A 16,088-nucleotide genomic window follows, 5' to 3' on the forward strand; every position below is an offset into this window, starting at 1 on the left:
GCATTATAGCCACGTAGGTTGTCAGGTCCGACCCCTCCAGCCCCTCCGCAAGGCCCAAGATCCGCAGGTTTTTCCCGCCTCATGCGGTGATCAAGCTCCTCGAAGCGTTCCTGCCACTTCTTGTGGAGTGCCTCATGCCCCTCCACCTTACTCACGAAGACCACGGCCTCCTCCTCTCGTTCAGTGGCCTGCATCTGCAACTCCTTGATGGCAGCACCCTGGGTCGTCTGAATCTCCGACAGCCTTCTGTTCGTTTCCTGCAGAGAGCTCAGTACCTCAGCCTTGAAGTCTGTAAAGCAGCGCAGGAGAGCAGCTTGTTGCTCCTGAGCCCACTGCTTCCACTCCTCTGGAGCTCTCCCGGCCGCCATCTTGGATTCCTTCCCCCGTTTTTTCTAGGGAGCTGCTGCCGTTTTTTCCCCCTTTCCACTCCAAGTTCGAGTCATGGACTGCGGGGAAAGTCGATCAGCACACCTTCTCCCACCGGGAGACGTCGAAAAATTTCTGTTTTGGGCTCTAAAAAGAGCCGAAAAGTCCGTTTAAAACGGGAGCTCCCAAATGTGTGGCTTCCTACGTCATCGCCGCCACCGGAAGTCTCCTCTTAAACAACCCCTTGACCATAAAGTTCATATCCTGTTTTCAAATCCCTCAATGGTTTTTCCTTATCTCTGGAATCTTCTCCAGCTGCAGAATCCTTCGATATTTGTGCTCCATTCTGGCTTCGTGAGCATTCACAGAATTGTTACAACACAGAAAGATGCTATTTGGGCCATTGTTTCTGAGCAATTTGCCAAGAGTCATTTCCCTGCCTTCTCCCTGTAACCCTGTACACAGATAATGTTCCATAATGAAACAAATTCTCTCTTGAATGGGTTGATTGAAGCTGCTTCCACCACACTATCACGCAGTCCATTCCAGATCTTAGCTACTCGCTGCATGCACATGTTTTTCCTCATGTCTTCATTGTTTTTTTAAAATTACGTGTACCCAATTATTTTTTTCCAATTAAGGGGCAATTTAACATGGCCAATCCACCTAACCTGCACATCTTTGGGTTGTGGGGGTTAAATCCACGCAGACATGGGGAGAACGTGTTCATTGTTTCTTTTGCCAGTTATCTTCAATCTGTGCCTTCTCGTTCTTGAGCCTTTCAACAATAGGGACAGCTTTTCCTGTCCAGACCCCTCATGATTTTGAATACTTCTATCAAATCTGCTCTCAATCTTTCTTTTCCAAGGAAAGCAGTCCCAATTTCTCCAATCTACATAACTGTAGTTCCTCACCCCGAGACCATTCTTGTGAACCTTTACTGTTCTTTCTAATGCCTTGACGTATTTCCTAAAGTGTGGCACAGAGAACTGAGTGCAATGCTCCTGTTGATTCTGAACCTGTGTTTTATGCAAGTTTAACATAACCGTATGTTATCTAATAAATAGAGCATTAGTAGCATTCCTGATTTTAATTACTGCACAATAAAGGCATTGCATTGAGCTGATAAAGCTCTCAAATCCCCTCTTCATACACCCACTCTGGGGGACTCCCAGAATCTGGCACATCATAATTGAAGGTTGATTTGTTTTTCTGCCTCAGTAGATAGTTCAGGCAGTGTACTATTAGGCCCTCCCCACCACCACCTTTCCTCTCTCTCCCCACCACACTCCCTTCCTTTCACATCTGTTGGTACAGTGGCGAGGGTATCTGGTCTCTCCAACGCAAAGTTTAGTGCTTGTATCGTTTGTTTTTTGTACAACTGTGTTGTGAACTGTTTTAATAATCAGAGTACCCTACCCCCTCCTTGTACGTTGGTACTGAGGGGAGGTACCCTGTTTCTCCAACACTAAATTAGTGTTTGTACCGTTTGGCCTTGTATATATTTTTTATTGTTTTAATAAAAAGGTATGGCCAATCCACCTAACCTACACATCTTTGGGTTGTGGGGGTGAAACCCACGCAGACACAGGGATAATGTGTTCATTGTTTCTTTTGCCAATTATCTTCAATCTCTCATTCTCGAGCCTTTCACCAAATAGGGACAGTTTTACCTGTCCAGACTCCTCATGGTTTTGAATACTTCTATCAAATCTGCTCTCAATCTTTCTGCTCCAAGGAAAGCAGTCCCATTTCTCAAATCTACATGACTAGTTCCTCACCCCTGAGACTATTCTTGTGAACCTTTTCTGCTCTTTCTAATGCCTTGACATATTTCCTAAAGTGTGGCACATAGAACTGAGTGCAATGCTCCTGTTGATTCTGAACCTGTGTTTTATATAAGTTTAACATAACCGTGTGTCATCTAATAAATAGAGCATTAGTAGCATTCCTGATTTTAATTGCTGCACAAGAAAGGCATTGCGTTGAGCTGACAAAGCTCTCAAATCCCCTCTTCAAACCTCTCTATCTCTACTGTTCTTCCTTGCTTTTCACCCAAACATTTGGTCATTTGCACCAATGAGTCCTATGTGGCTTTCTGTCTAGGTAGCAGCTTGGAGTCTTATTTGTGTAAGCACCTTTTTAATATAATAAATTATATTGAATGAAAAAAAGAGTCACCATTGTAACATCGAGAACATGGCAGCCAATTCGCACACAGCAAGCTCCCACAAACAGACGTGATCATGACCAGATAATCGGTTTCTCTAATGTTGATTGAGAGAACATTAATCAGGACACCAGGGATAACGCCTTTGTAAAATAATACCACAGTATCTTTTACTTCCACCCCAACAGGCGTTTAGTTTAATGTTTCATCTGAATGACAGCACACGCTCAGTATTGCACTTTCAGCCTTGATTTTTGTGTTCAAACCCTGGAGTGGGACTTGAACCTGAATGTTCTGATGCAGAGGTGGAATGTTACTGAGTGAGCCACAGCTGATGATTGGTAAAACAAACTGATCCTGCACCAACTTTCCTGTCAGAGTCAATACTGGAAATTATTTTCACTGTATGCTGAGTAGTTAATAAATTCATTACTTGCTGTTCAAATAATCCCATGTATGTTTAATTCCTAGGCAACAGCACATCTGCCCCCCAGTTAAGAACTTCCTGTCTAGTTGGCTGTGCAGTGATGCAGGATAACCCAGATTGTCTTGTGCAGGCACAAGCTATCTCCTGCCTCCAGCAGTTGCATATGTTTGCACCACGTCATGTGAACCTTTCCAATCTTGTCCCTAGTTTATGTGTAAGTATGCCATATAGATATATCCATTTTATATTTGAATTTGGGTATCTGCAACTTGCATTGGTTAAAAATGTGCCATCTATAAATCTAAATTGGTTGCTCCAATTGGTGTGGTTTAAACCTTAATCTATACAGCTTTTGTTTTGTTTTTAGGGAGAATTTTAAGTTAATCATGCCAAGGCCAGATTAACACATGAACCTTAAGGGCCCCCTGATAAAACGCGCCCTAGCACAGAAAAACAGCATAAAACCCCTAACCTAGTTTTACTTGAGCATAATCTGTTGCAAGATGTTAAAACACTGGTTAGGCCCCAGTTGGAGTACTGTGTGCAGTTCTGATCACCACACTATAGAAAGGAAGTGATTGCACTCGAGAGGATGCAGAGGAGATTAACCAGGATGGTGCTTGGGCTTGATCGCCTCAGCGATCAAGAGATAGGCTGGGTTTGTTTTCCTTGGAGCAGAGAAGGCTGCGGGAGATCCTGATTGAGGTGTATAAAATAAAGAGGGACATAGCGTGAGCAGGATTTAGTGGAGAGGTCAGTAATCAGGGGGCATAGATTTAAGGTAATGAGCAGGAGGTTTTGAGGAAATGTGAGGAAAAATGTTTTCACCCAGAGGATGGTTGGTGTCTTGAACTCTCTGCCTGAAAGGGTGGTAGAGGCGAGACCCTCACAACTTTTAAGAAGTATTTAGATGAGTACTTGAAATGTCATTGCATACAAGGTTACAGACCAAGTGCTGGAAAATGGGATTAGAATAGTTTGGTGCTTAATGGTTGGCACGGATGTGTAGGGCGGAAGGGCCTCTTTCCATGCTGTAAATCTCATGACGACTTTGTTAACACAGCTTGTAAACCGTTTGACAAATGTTTCTTGCATTTCACCATGCGTTTTTAACTTTGTGGGTTGGATTTTAAGAGAGAACCAAGAGGTCCTGGCACCATTACTGCTTCATCCGGCTTTGCGAAAGTATTTTTGTGATGGCGTGCAGACACCAGGTCGTCAATCAGAGCACAGTGTGGTGTCAAGTTCTTGTTAGCATATTATAATTGGTACCAGTTTCCATTTGTTGAACAAATGTTCAACCAGGGTGTTATTGTGACTGGTCTGTCATTTGTTCTTTTGTGCAGGAGATTCTATTGGATAATTCTGTTTGGGTAGGTTATTTCCCTCATTCCACCCATTTCACATCTGCCACAACATTTCCCTCGCCTCTACACCCTCAAACAAGTGTTGGTTTCATGTGTTTAAATACTTTTTTATATTGGTTTGTTTTTAGCTCTGACTCCAATAATCAATCTAACAACTTGGCTGGGCATGCAAATTGAATACAAACAAGCTGTGTGATGCAACTTCCCTACTGATAAAGACCCTTGGCTTATGTTTGACTTAATTTTCTAATGTACTTCCCTTACTTGATGAGCATCAATTGCATCTGCAGGCTGCACAGGTGGCAGCAGCCAGCATAGATTAATACGGCAAATGGTTTGGCTTTTTTTTAATTATTTGCTTGATTGTGCAAGAAGCTCCCCAAAACCTTGAGATTGTCATGAGTAAAGTATGCATTTTAGCTGTTTGCGGATTTTCCTCACTAGAGCTTCTTTGAGTTTGAAACTAATTGACTCATATAATGTCAACTGATGTTGATTTTCACACACTAACCTGCAGAGCGAATGTGAAAGTTAACACCACAGAATTGCAGTTTACTTTAACTCTTAACTTTTGCTTGTTCTTTTGTGCTTGGTTGTAATTGTCAGCATTTCTTTATCTTCGGAGGTGAGTGCACTAGTAAATTCTTATCTATTAGGTTTATAGTAAAAGCTTAATCTTTCAGCTGTTTAAAATCATTATTACCAGCTCTGAATGTCCTTGAGTGCAACTTGAAATGAATTGTTTTGACTTAAAATTCCAGCACAAGTAAATTGGTAAACTTGCCGCTCATATTCAGTTACAGTCCAGAATTCAGCATGGAGTATTTTGGGGATGTTACACTGCACAATCTTGTATGAATTAAAAATTATCACTGCACTAATGATGACAACAGTGCTCAAATTGTAACAATATTCTGTTTAAATGTATATGCATTTTTCTTTTACAGAAAGGTAATCTAGCTACAGTCTTGATTACACGGTAGCACAGTGGTTAGCATTATTGCTTCACAGCTCTAGGGTCCCAGGTTCGATTCCCGGCTTGGGTCACTGGCTGTGTGGAGTCTGCACGTTCTCCCTGTATCTGCGTGGGTTTCCTACGGGTGTTCCGGTTTCCTACACAAGTCATGAAAGACGTGCTGTTAGGTAATTTGGACAATCTGAATTCTCCCTTTGTGTACCCGAACAGGTGCCAGAATGTGGCAACTAGGGAATTTTCACAGTAATTTCATTACAGTGTTAAGCCTACTTGTGACGATAAAGATTATTAGTGGTGTTAATTTTATGCCAAGAATGTACTGTTTCACACATCTTCATGATGCATCAGATACTCTTAGTTCAGTGCCTCATAGAACCACACGGGTCAGACAGCCAAGTCCCATCATCAATCCGGTCTGCAGTCAATAAATTGGGGTCTGTGGGGAGATTACCATTGACAACAGTGGCTATGAACTGGAATGGAAAGAAAAAGCAAAAGCCAGAGTCTCTATTCTTGATGACTCTCCACCAATTCCTCACTGGAGGAGCTGTGATTTAGCACCTTAAGGAAGAGCGAGGATTAAATGTTCGTATAAATATAGTGTCAAGCCGCAGTTTGTTTCTTTACATTATCATAAGTCATTAGCCCAGGTTTTGATGACAAAATAACCATGAGTCTAATGAGTCAGCATTATTAATATGTAAATTCCCCAGAAACCTGTGGTGAGGAATAGATACCCTACAATTGTAGTAGTCTACACTGCTGCAATCTTATCTTTCTGGAAATGGCCCTCAGACTGCCTGTGAGATTCATGGATTGGTGTATTTGCCCATTGATTTCCAGTTGAGCAGCCTATCGAAAGTTAGGGCTGCTACTTAACAAGGTAAGTTGATTTTTGTTCCTGCAATGAGATGCAATCTCTGAGGAATCCATGCTCTCCTCCTTAGCCACTGAGGAACCCTGAATTAAGTTATGAAGAAAAAGAGCAATTTTGTTCACCAGAATTGGAGCTCTTTAGAATTTAGAACGCTTGGTTAACTGAGAGTTGTACAACCCTCAAAAAGACATTGATTGGGTGCTGCTGAGTTTACATGTCTTACAGTTGTTACAGGATTGCAATTCCACAGGGATGACACGGTGATGCAGTGGTTAGCACTGCTGCCTCATGGCACTGAGGACCCAGGTTCAATCCCGGTCCTGGGTCACTCTCCGTGTGGAGTTTGCACATTCTCCCTGTGTCTGCGTGGGTCTCACTCCCACAACCCTAAAATGTGCAGGGTAAGTGGATTGGCCACACTAAATTTCCCCTGAATTGGAAAAAGAAATTGAGTACCTTAAATTTATATAAAAAAAGGAAAAAAGGATTGCAGTTCCACAGATGTTGAGCCTTTCTACATAGTCTTTGTGTATTTATTTTCGTAAATTTGCCTCTTTTGTCATGTCCTTGTGCACTTTGTGTACTCAACTCGATGAACAAGTACAGTTGTGGAAGAGAAGAATTGTATTCTTGCTTGTGATTATAGGAAAGATAAGGTGATAACTTCTGAACTCCAGAGCTTTGTAACTGGGGAGTACTCCAAAGATGCACGGAGGACCACTCTTTCTGAGTTCCCACGTAAGGGTTGCACATGGGAAAAGTGCAGACATCCAAGGAAAATTGTCCTGTGCTGGGAACCATTAGTTAGAATTAAAACCACTTCTAACTTCTGGGCAACATTTTTACAGACCTACAGTGACTTTAATGGACTCTCACAAATCCCCAGGGTATGCCTGCCACTCCCTGACTGATTGTCACTCTGCAGAATTTCAGACCTACAATGATCCAAGTATCCAGGAAATGTTCAGAAGTCTTTGTGAAGCTCCTCCTCTTCCTGTATTTGAAAAATGAACCGTATAGTAGTTTAATCTCCATGTTCTTGCATAGTTATTCTTGTGCACAAGGTGTCTGATTTCTCCTTCTGTTATCACTTCTGCAAATCCAGCTTCAATTTGAATAGATAAGATATACATTTATCAAACAGTAATCACAAAATGATTGAATTCAATGTAGCGTTTAAAAGGGAAAAGCACGATTCAGATACTAGAATTTTAGACTTTGGTAAGCTGACAACAGGATGAGACAGAGACTGTCCACCATAAACTGGGAAGATCTGGAATGGGTGAAATGACTGAAGCTCTGTGGAGAATATTTAAAGAAACAGTTAATGAAACACTGAGCGAGTATATATCCCTGAGAGGAAAAGGCTCAACTTCACAAAAAAAACAGCCATGGACAGCTAAAGATGTTAGGGACAGCATAAAACTACAAAAAAAGAGCTTACAAAAATGCAAAACAAAGCACCAATCCGGACGAATGGGATAGATACAAAACCTAGCAACGGGTCACAAAGCAGCTTATGAGAGCTACTAAAATAGATTATGAGACTAGCAACGGGTCACAAAGCAGCTTATGAGAGCTACTAAAATAGATTATGAAAGGAAACTTGCAAGGGATATCAAGATGAATAAGAAGAAATGCTATAGTTATATAAAGTGAAAGCGGGTGGTCAGGAGCAATGAAGGCCCACTAAAAATAATTATAATCATATTTATTAGTGAACGCAAAGGGACAGGTGGTCTGAGGTGCATTTGGTTTAATGCGAGAAGTGTAGCAGGTAAGGCAGGTGAACTTAGGGCTTGGATCAGTACCTGGGAATATGATATTGGTATTACTGAGACTTGGTTGAGGGAAGGGCAGGACTGGCAACTGAATATCCCAGGGTATAGATGCTTCAGGAGGGATAGAGAGGGAGGTAGAAGGGGGGGAGGAGTTGCATTACTCGTCCGAGATGATTAAGGAGGATTCGAGCACTGAGGCAATATGGGTGGAGCTAAGAAATAGGAAGGGTGCAGTAACATTGTTGGGACTTTACTACAGGCCTCCCAAAAGCGAGCATGAAGTAGAGGTACAAATATGCAGACAGATTAAAGAAAAATGTTGGAGCAATAGTGTGGTTGTGATGAGAGATTTTAACTTCCCCAACATTGAATGGGATTTGTGTAGTGTTGGAGGTGTCGATGGAGCAGAGTTTGTAAGGAGCATCCAGGAGAGTTTTTTAGAGCAGTATGTAAATAGTCCAACTCGGGAAGGGGCCATACTGGACCTGGTATTGGGGAATGATCCCGGCCAGGTGGTTGATGTTTCAGTCGGTGATTACTTTGGGAATAGCGATCACAATTCCGTAAGTTTTAGAATACTCATGGACAAGGACAAGAGTGGTCCGAAAGGAAGAGTGCTAAATTGGGAAAAGGCAGAGTATAACTAAATTCGGCAGGAGCTGGGGAATGTGGATTGGGAGCAGCTGTTTAAGGGTAAATCCACATTTGAAATGTGAGAGTCTTTCAAGGAAAGGTTGATTAGAGCGCAGGACAGACATGGCCCTGTGAAAATGAGGGATAGAAATGGCAAGATTAGGGAACCATGGATGACGGGTGGAATTGTGAGACTAGCTAAGATGAAAAAGGAAGCATTCATAAGATCGAGGCAACTCAAAACTGATAAAGCTTTGAAGGAATATCGGGAAAGTAGGACGAATCTGAAACACGCAATAAAGAGGGCTAAAAGGGGTCATGAAATATCTTTGGCTAACAGGGAAAATCCCAAAGCCTTTTATTCGTATGAAAGGAGCAAGAGGGTAACAAGAGAAAGGATTGGCCCACTCAAAGACAAAAGAGGGAATTTATGCGTGGACTCAGAGGAAATGGGTGAGATTCTTAATGAGTACTTTGCATCGGTATTCACAAAGGAGAGGGACAAGACGGATCTTGAGGCTAGGAATGGATGTTTAAATACTCTAGGTCAAGTTGTCATACGGAAGGGGGAAATTTTGGGTATTCTAAAAGACATTAAGGTGGACAAGTCCCCAGGACCGGATGGGATCTATCCCAGGTTACTGAGGGAAGCGAGGGTCGAAATAGCTGGGGCCTTAACAGATATCTTTGCAGCATCCTTGAGCACGGGTGAGGTCCCGGAGGACTGGAGAATTGCTAATGTTGTCCCTTTGTTTAAGAAGGGTAGCAGGGAAAATCCAGGGAATTATAGACCTGTGAGCTTGACGTCAGTGGTAGGCAAACTGTTGGAGAAGATACTGAGGGATAGGATCTATTCACGTATGGAAGAAAATAGACTTATCAGTGATAGGCAGCATGGTTTTGTGCAGGGAAGATCATGTCTTACAAACCTAATAGAATTGTTTGAGGAAGTGACAAAGTTAATTGATGAGGGAAGGGCTGTAGATGTCATATACATGGACTTTAGTAAGGCGTTTCATAAGGTTTCCCATGGCAGGTTGATGGAAAAAGTGAAGTCGTATGGGGTTCAGGGTGTACTAGCTAGATGGATAAAGAACTGGCTGGGTAACAGGAGACAGAGAGTAGTGGTGGAAGGGAGTGTCTCATAATGGAGAAGGGTGACTTGTTGTGTTCCACAGGGATCCGTGCTCGGACCACTGTTGTTTGTGATCTACATAAATGACCTGGAGGAAGGTATAGGTGGTCTGATTAGCAGGTTTGCAGATTTTACTAAGATTGGTGGAGTTGCAGATAGCGAGGAGGACTGTCAAAGAATACAACAAAATATAAATAGATTGGAGAGTTGGGCAATCCAGGCAAATGCAAGGTGATGCATTTTGGAAGATCAAATTCAAGAGCGGACTATATGGTCAATGGAAGGGTCCTGGGGAAAATTGATGTGCAGAGAGATCTGGGAGTTCAGGTCCATTGTATCCAGAAGGTGGCAACGCAGGTTGATAGAGTGGTCAAGAAGGCATACAGCATGCTTGCCTTCATCGGACGGGGTATTGAGTACAAGAGTCGGCAGATCATGTTACAGTTGTATAGGACTTTGGTTAGGCCACATTTGGAATACTGCGTACAGTTCTGGTCGCCACATTACCAGAAGGATGTGGATGCTTTGGAGAGGGTAGAGGCGGGCACGATAGAATCATTTAAGAGGCATCTAGACAGGTATATGAACAGGCGGGAACAGAGGGAAGTAGACCTTGGAAAATAGGAGACAGGTTTAGATAAAGGATCTGGATCAGCGCAGGCTGGGAGGGCCGAAAGGCCTGTTCCTGTGCTGTAATTTTCTTTGTTCTTATTAACGGTTTTCTTCTGTTTTTTTCGACATTTTCCTCCTTCCTTATTAACACTACAATGAAGTTACTGTGAAAAACCCCCAGTCGCCACACTCCGGTGCCGGTCCGGGCGGGTACACTGAGGGAGAATTCAGAATGTCCAATTCACTTAACAAGGACGTCTTTCTGGACTTGTGGGAGGAAACCCACGCAGGCTCGAGTTGAGATATTGTCATTGATTGGGCAGACATGTTGAATAATTACTTTGCCTCAGTGTTTACAGTCGAAAAGGAAACTTGCTGGAAGTCTTGAATAAATTACTAGTCGGCAGACGACATGGGCTTAACTTAAGTGCAGCATTGGTAACTAGGAAATTAATGCAACTAAAAAGTGACAAATCCCCAGGGTTTGACAATTTCCATCCAAGGGTGTTAAAGGAAGTAATGGAGCACATTGTAGATTTCCTAGCTATAGGGCGGTATTCTCCGCTCCCGATAAAAATCGGGATGGCCGTCGTGAAATCGGCCGAGCTTCACGACGGCCTCGAGGCCCGCTCCCCGTACCTAATTCACCCCCACCTGGGGGGCTAGGAGCGGGCTCCTGTCGTTCCCAGCCGCGACCTGGTCGCGCCGAAAATGACGCGGAAACGGCGCTTTTCTGATGTCATCTGCGCATGCGCGGGTTGCCGGTTCCAACCTGCGCATGCGCGGATGACATCAGCGCGCAGACGACACGAACCCGCGCATGTGCGGTGCCGTCTTTCTCCACCGCCGCCCAACAAGACGTGGCGGCTTGATCTTGCTGCGCGGCGGAGGTGAAAGAGTGCGTCCATTTTGGACGCTGGCCCAACGATCGGTGGGCACCGATTGCGGGCCTGTCCCCTCCCGAGCACAGTCGCGGTGCTCCCGTCTAAATCGGGCCCCCAGATGCCCCAAACGGGCATCTGGCACCCGTTTCACGAATGCAGGGACCAGGTGTGGTTGCTGCCATGGTGAAACTGGCGTGAAGGGCCGGCCGCTCGGCCCATCGGGGTCAGAGAATCGCCGTTCGCCGTAAAAAACGGCGAGCAGCGATTTTTCCGAGTTTGGGGGGGGGGGGGGAGAATCGCTTGGGGCACCAGGAGGGCCCTCCCACGATTCTCCCACGCCACATGGGGAGCGGAGAATTCCGCCCAACATCTTTCTGAGTTTCCGAGATTCAAGAGTAGTCCCTCTGGATTGGAAAATCGCACATGTCACTCCACTTTTCAAGAAGTGGGAAACCAGGAAATTACAGGCTGGTTAGCCTAACATCTGGGTGGAGACATTGCTGGAGTCTATATACAGGAATGGAGTAACTGAACACCTCAAAATTTTGTTCATGGAGAGCTGGCATGGATTTGTGAAGTGAAGGTCATGCCTGACTCTTGTTGAATTTTTTGAAGAGGTAATGGACAGGGGAATGTCTATGGATGTTATTTATATAGACTTCCAGAAGACATTTGATGAAATCCCACATACGTGACTCTTAACTCGGGTGGAAGCCCACGGAGTTTAGGGCAAATTATTGACATGGTCAGGAAATATTGAGTGGCAGGCGACAGAGAGTGGGGATAATGGGAAAGAACCCTACTCTTAATTGGCATGAGGTGACTAGTGGTTCGACCCCACTAAGAGTACTGCGAGCAGATCTGGGCACCACACCTTGGACGGAGTGAAAGATAGATTTACAAACATGACACCTGGACTACAGGGATTGAAGTTACAAGGAGAGATTCCACATATTATGCCTGTTTTCAATCAAAGGGTGGTAAAGGTTTGGAACTCTCTCCCACAAATAGCAGTTGAAGCTAGAGCTGTTGTTAATTCTAAATCTGAGGTAGATAGATTTTTGTTAAGGAAAGATATTAGGGATATGGGCCCAAGGCAAATATATGGAGTTAAACCACAGATCAGCCATGATTTAATTAAATGGCAGGACAGGCTCGAGGGGCTGAATGGCCTCCTATTCCTAATTTAACAGATGGAAAGAATATAGTCTATTTATAATTGGATGTGGATGGACTTCCGGTGGCGGCCGTGGAGTGAGGTCACTTATTTGGTAGCTTCCGCTCGTGGTGGACCTTTGGGACCTTTTTCCCTGACTGAAAAGGGATTTGATCAACAAAACAGGAGATTGGTGAGGTAGAGGAGAAGGATTCCCCACCAGCGTATGGATTTGTGGACCAGAAGTGGTCTGAAAAGGAGATTGTTGGTCAAAGAAGTGAGTGGAGTCTGCAGCACAGAAAAGTACGGTGGAGGGTCAGAGACTGAAATTGCCAGACCAGTGATCAACAAAGCAGCTGGTGGTCTTTCTCCAGGAGAACGTTCCTAAGCAAAGAACAGAGTACCTACATCCGATTAAGACGGGGATTGACCGGGTGGAGCAGAGATCAGAAGCCCAAGGCCAGGTGATCCAGAAGGTGGAAGAGGCGGTTGCATGATGACCAGCTAAACGCGATGACGGCGAAGATGGGGCTGATGAAGGACCATCACAAAAGGCTGCGAGAGAAAGTGGAGGATCTGGAGAACAGGTTGCGCAGGCACAACCTGAGGATTATTGACCTCCCGGTGGGCAGCGAGGGACCGGATGCAGGGCTATATTGGCGTGTATGTTCGAGAAGCTGCTGGGGGAAGGTGCGTTTACTCAGCCCTTGGAGGTGAACAGGGTGCACAGAGCACTTATGAGGAAGCCGCTGGAGAATGAGCCGCCGAGGGGGATGGTGGTACTAATGCACTGGTTCCTGGAAAAAGAACAGATCTTGAGTTGGGCCAGGCAGACGAGGAGCTGCAAATGGGAAGATAGCGAGCTGTGCATTTATCAGGACTTGAGTGGGGAACTGGCCAAATGAAGGCGAGTTTCAATAAGGTGAAATCGACTCTCTTTAAGAAGGGGGTGCATTTCGGCATGCTGTACCCAGCTCGTTTGTGAGTCACTTACGAGGGCCAATAACTTTATTTTGGATCGCCGGATGAGGCGATGAACTTTGTTAAGGCCAGGGGGCTGGCAGGTGATGGAGGACATTGAACTTGAGGGCGAGTAATTGTGTTACTTTACTGCAAAATTTATTTTCTCTTTTGGTTTTGTATGTATTGTTTTTGCACTAAGTTTGGGCCTTGGCTCAGTTTTGTACGTGGGTTAACTTTGTTCTTAATGACGAGATAGAGGCAGGTCTATGGGCGGATGCCCTTGGCAGGGTTAATACCACCTCATCATGTGCCAGGCTTAGCCTGATACAATTTAAGGTAGTCCACTGGAGACACATGACAGCGGCTCGGATGAGTAAGTTTTTCGGGGTAGAGGATAGGTGTGCGCGGGAAGCCCAGCTAATCATGTCCACATGTTTTGGGCATGCCTGAAGCTTAGAGGGTTTTGGCAGGGTTTCGCTAAGGCAATGTCCACGGTACTAAAAACACGGGTGGTGCCGAGTCCGGAGGTGGCGATCTTTGGAGTGTCGAAAGAGCTGGGAGTGCAGGGGGCGAAAGAGGTTCACGTCTTGGCCTTTGCATCCTTGGTAACCGGAGACGGATCTTATTAATGTGGAGGGACTTGAAGCCCCCGAGTGTAGAGACTTGGGTTAGTGACATGGCTGGGTTTCTCAGTCTCGAGAAAATAAAGTTCGCCTTAAGAGGGTCAATGGTTGGGTTCACCCGGAGGTGGCAGCTGTTCGTCGACTTTCTCGGGGAAAATCACATGGAACGTGAGAGGGCTGAATGGGCCAGTCAAGAGGGCTTGCATGTTCACACATTTGGACGTAGCAATGCTACAGGAGACACACCTGAGGGTAGTGGACCAGACTAGGCTGAGGAAGGAGTGGGTTGGGTAGGTATTTCACTCGGGGCTGAACTCTAAAACTAGGGGGGTTAGCGATCTTGATCAATAAACAGGTGTCATTTGAATTAGAGAGCATAGTGGCAGACTTGCGGGTAGGTACGTTATGGTGAGTGGGAAGCTGGAGGGGATGCGGGTGGCATTAGTGAATATCTATGCACCAAACTAGGATGACATGGTGTTTATAAGGCGGGTGCTGGGGAAGATTTAGGACCTGGACTCATATAGACTGATCATGTGGGGGGGGGGGGGGGGTCTTTAACACGGTTATGGAGCCGAGATTGGATCGGTCGTGGTTCGAGGACAGGGAGGGTGCCTGTTATGGAACAGATTTGGGGGGGAGGGAGTCAGATCCGTGGAGGCTCAGACAACCAAGAGCGAAGGAACTTTCTTTTTTCTACTATGTACACAAAGTGTACTCTCGGATTGATTTTTTTTGTTTTGAACAGCGCTTTGCTGGCGGGGGTGATAGGTGCCAGGTAGCGGATGAGGAATTGTGCGGGCGGGTGAGGGAGGCCATCCAGAATTATTTAGAGATAAATCATACGGGAGGTTTCGGCTGCAACAGCATGGGAGGTGCTGAAGGCAGTAGTTAGGGGGGAGAGCTGATTTCGACACGGGCTCCTAGGGAGAAGGTGGAGCGGACAGAGATGGATAGGCTGGTTAGGGAGATACTCCAAGTGGATAGAAGATATTTGGAAGCCCGGGAGGCAGGGCTGTTGAAGGAGCGGCAGAAGCTGCAGGTGGAGTTTGGTCTGATATCCACAGAGAAGGCGATGGGGCAGGGAATTTTACAGTCGGTTGTATGAGTCGGAGCCCCCAGCTGGGGTGGAGGGGATGAATCAATTCTTGGAGGGGTTGGAGTTTCTGAAGGTGGAGGAAGGTTTGGTGGAGGGGCTGGGTGCCCGATTGGGATTGTAAAAGTAGTAGAGGGATGGGAGGTCATGCAGTTGGATAAGGCCCCGGGACCGGACGGCTACCCAATAGAATTTTATAAGTAGTTTTCTGGAATGCTAAGTCCGCTGCTGGTCAGAGCATTTAATGAGGCAAGGGAACAAACTGTTCTTCCCCCAACAATGTCACAGACTTTGACCTCATTGATCCTAAAGCGGGAGAAGGACCCAGAACCATGCGGGTCACACAGGTCAATCACTGTACTAAATGTTGATGGCAAATTACTGGCCAAGATTTTGGCCTCGAGAATAGAGGATTGTGTACCGGGGGTGATAGGGGAGGACCAGGCGGGATTTGTCATAGGCAGGCAGTTAACGGCCAACGTTAGAAAGCTCTTGAATGTAATCATGATGCCCTCCGAGGGGAGGGAGGTGGAGGTAGTAGTCGCTATGGATGCAGAGAAGGCCTTTGACCGGGTGGAGTGGAAGGCCTTTGACCGGGTGGAGTGGAATTATTTGTGGGAGGTCCTGGGATGGTTTGGGTTTGGGCAGGGCTTTGTTGACTGGGTCCAGTTGCTGTACCAGACATCGATGGTGGGTGTGCGGGTGAACAGGGTGAATTCGGACTACTTTAGACTGCATTGGGGGATAAGGCAGGGATGTCCACTCTCCCCACTGTTGTTTGCTTTTGATATAGAGCCATTGGCGATGGCGCTGAGAGCATCAAAAGGACTGGAAGGGGCTAGTGTGGGCCACTTCTCAGTCCAGCTCTGCATCCTGTCAATGTCCTGTTGTGACCAGCAACAACCCTCAACACTATCTACAACTCCCCCAACCTTTCTGTCATCGGCAAACTTACTAACCTCATCCAAGTCATTTATATAAACCACAAAGAGCAGAGGTCCCAGAACAAATCCTTGCAGGAC

At 45.5% G+C, this 16,088-nt stretch overlaps 1 protein-coding gene across 4 annotated transcripts in view; it reads left to right on the forward strand.

The window, feature by feature from the left end:
- The window catches only part of heatr5a (HEAT repeat containing 5a), a 244,745-nt gene that overhangs the window by 126,891 nt on the left and 101,766 nt on the right, over positions 1-16,088 (forward strand). For 3 of the 4 annotated variants that reach the window (XM_038781265.1, XM_038781255.1, XM_038781274.1), the window contains 2 exons: positions 3,008-3,177; positions 4,310-4,336. In XM_038781265.1, the coding sequence (XP_038637193.1) occupies positions 3,008-3,177; positions 4,310-4,336 (197 nt within the window). The remainder of the gene's footprint in view (positions 1-3,007; positions 3,178-4,309; positions 4,337-16,088) is intronic. The other variant, XM_038781281.1, reaches the window with a different exon arrangement.

The sequence above is a fragment of the Scyliorhinus canicula genome, chromosome 2 (genome assembly GCF_902713615.1).
Source record: "Scyliorhinus canicula chromosome 2, sScyCan1.1, whole genome shotgun sequence".
NCBI classification, from domain to species: domain Eukaryota; kingdom Metazoa; phylum Chordata; class Chondrichthyes; order Carcharhiniformes; family Scyliorhinidae; genus Scyliorhinus; species Scyliorhinus canicula.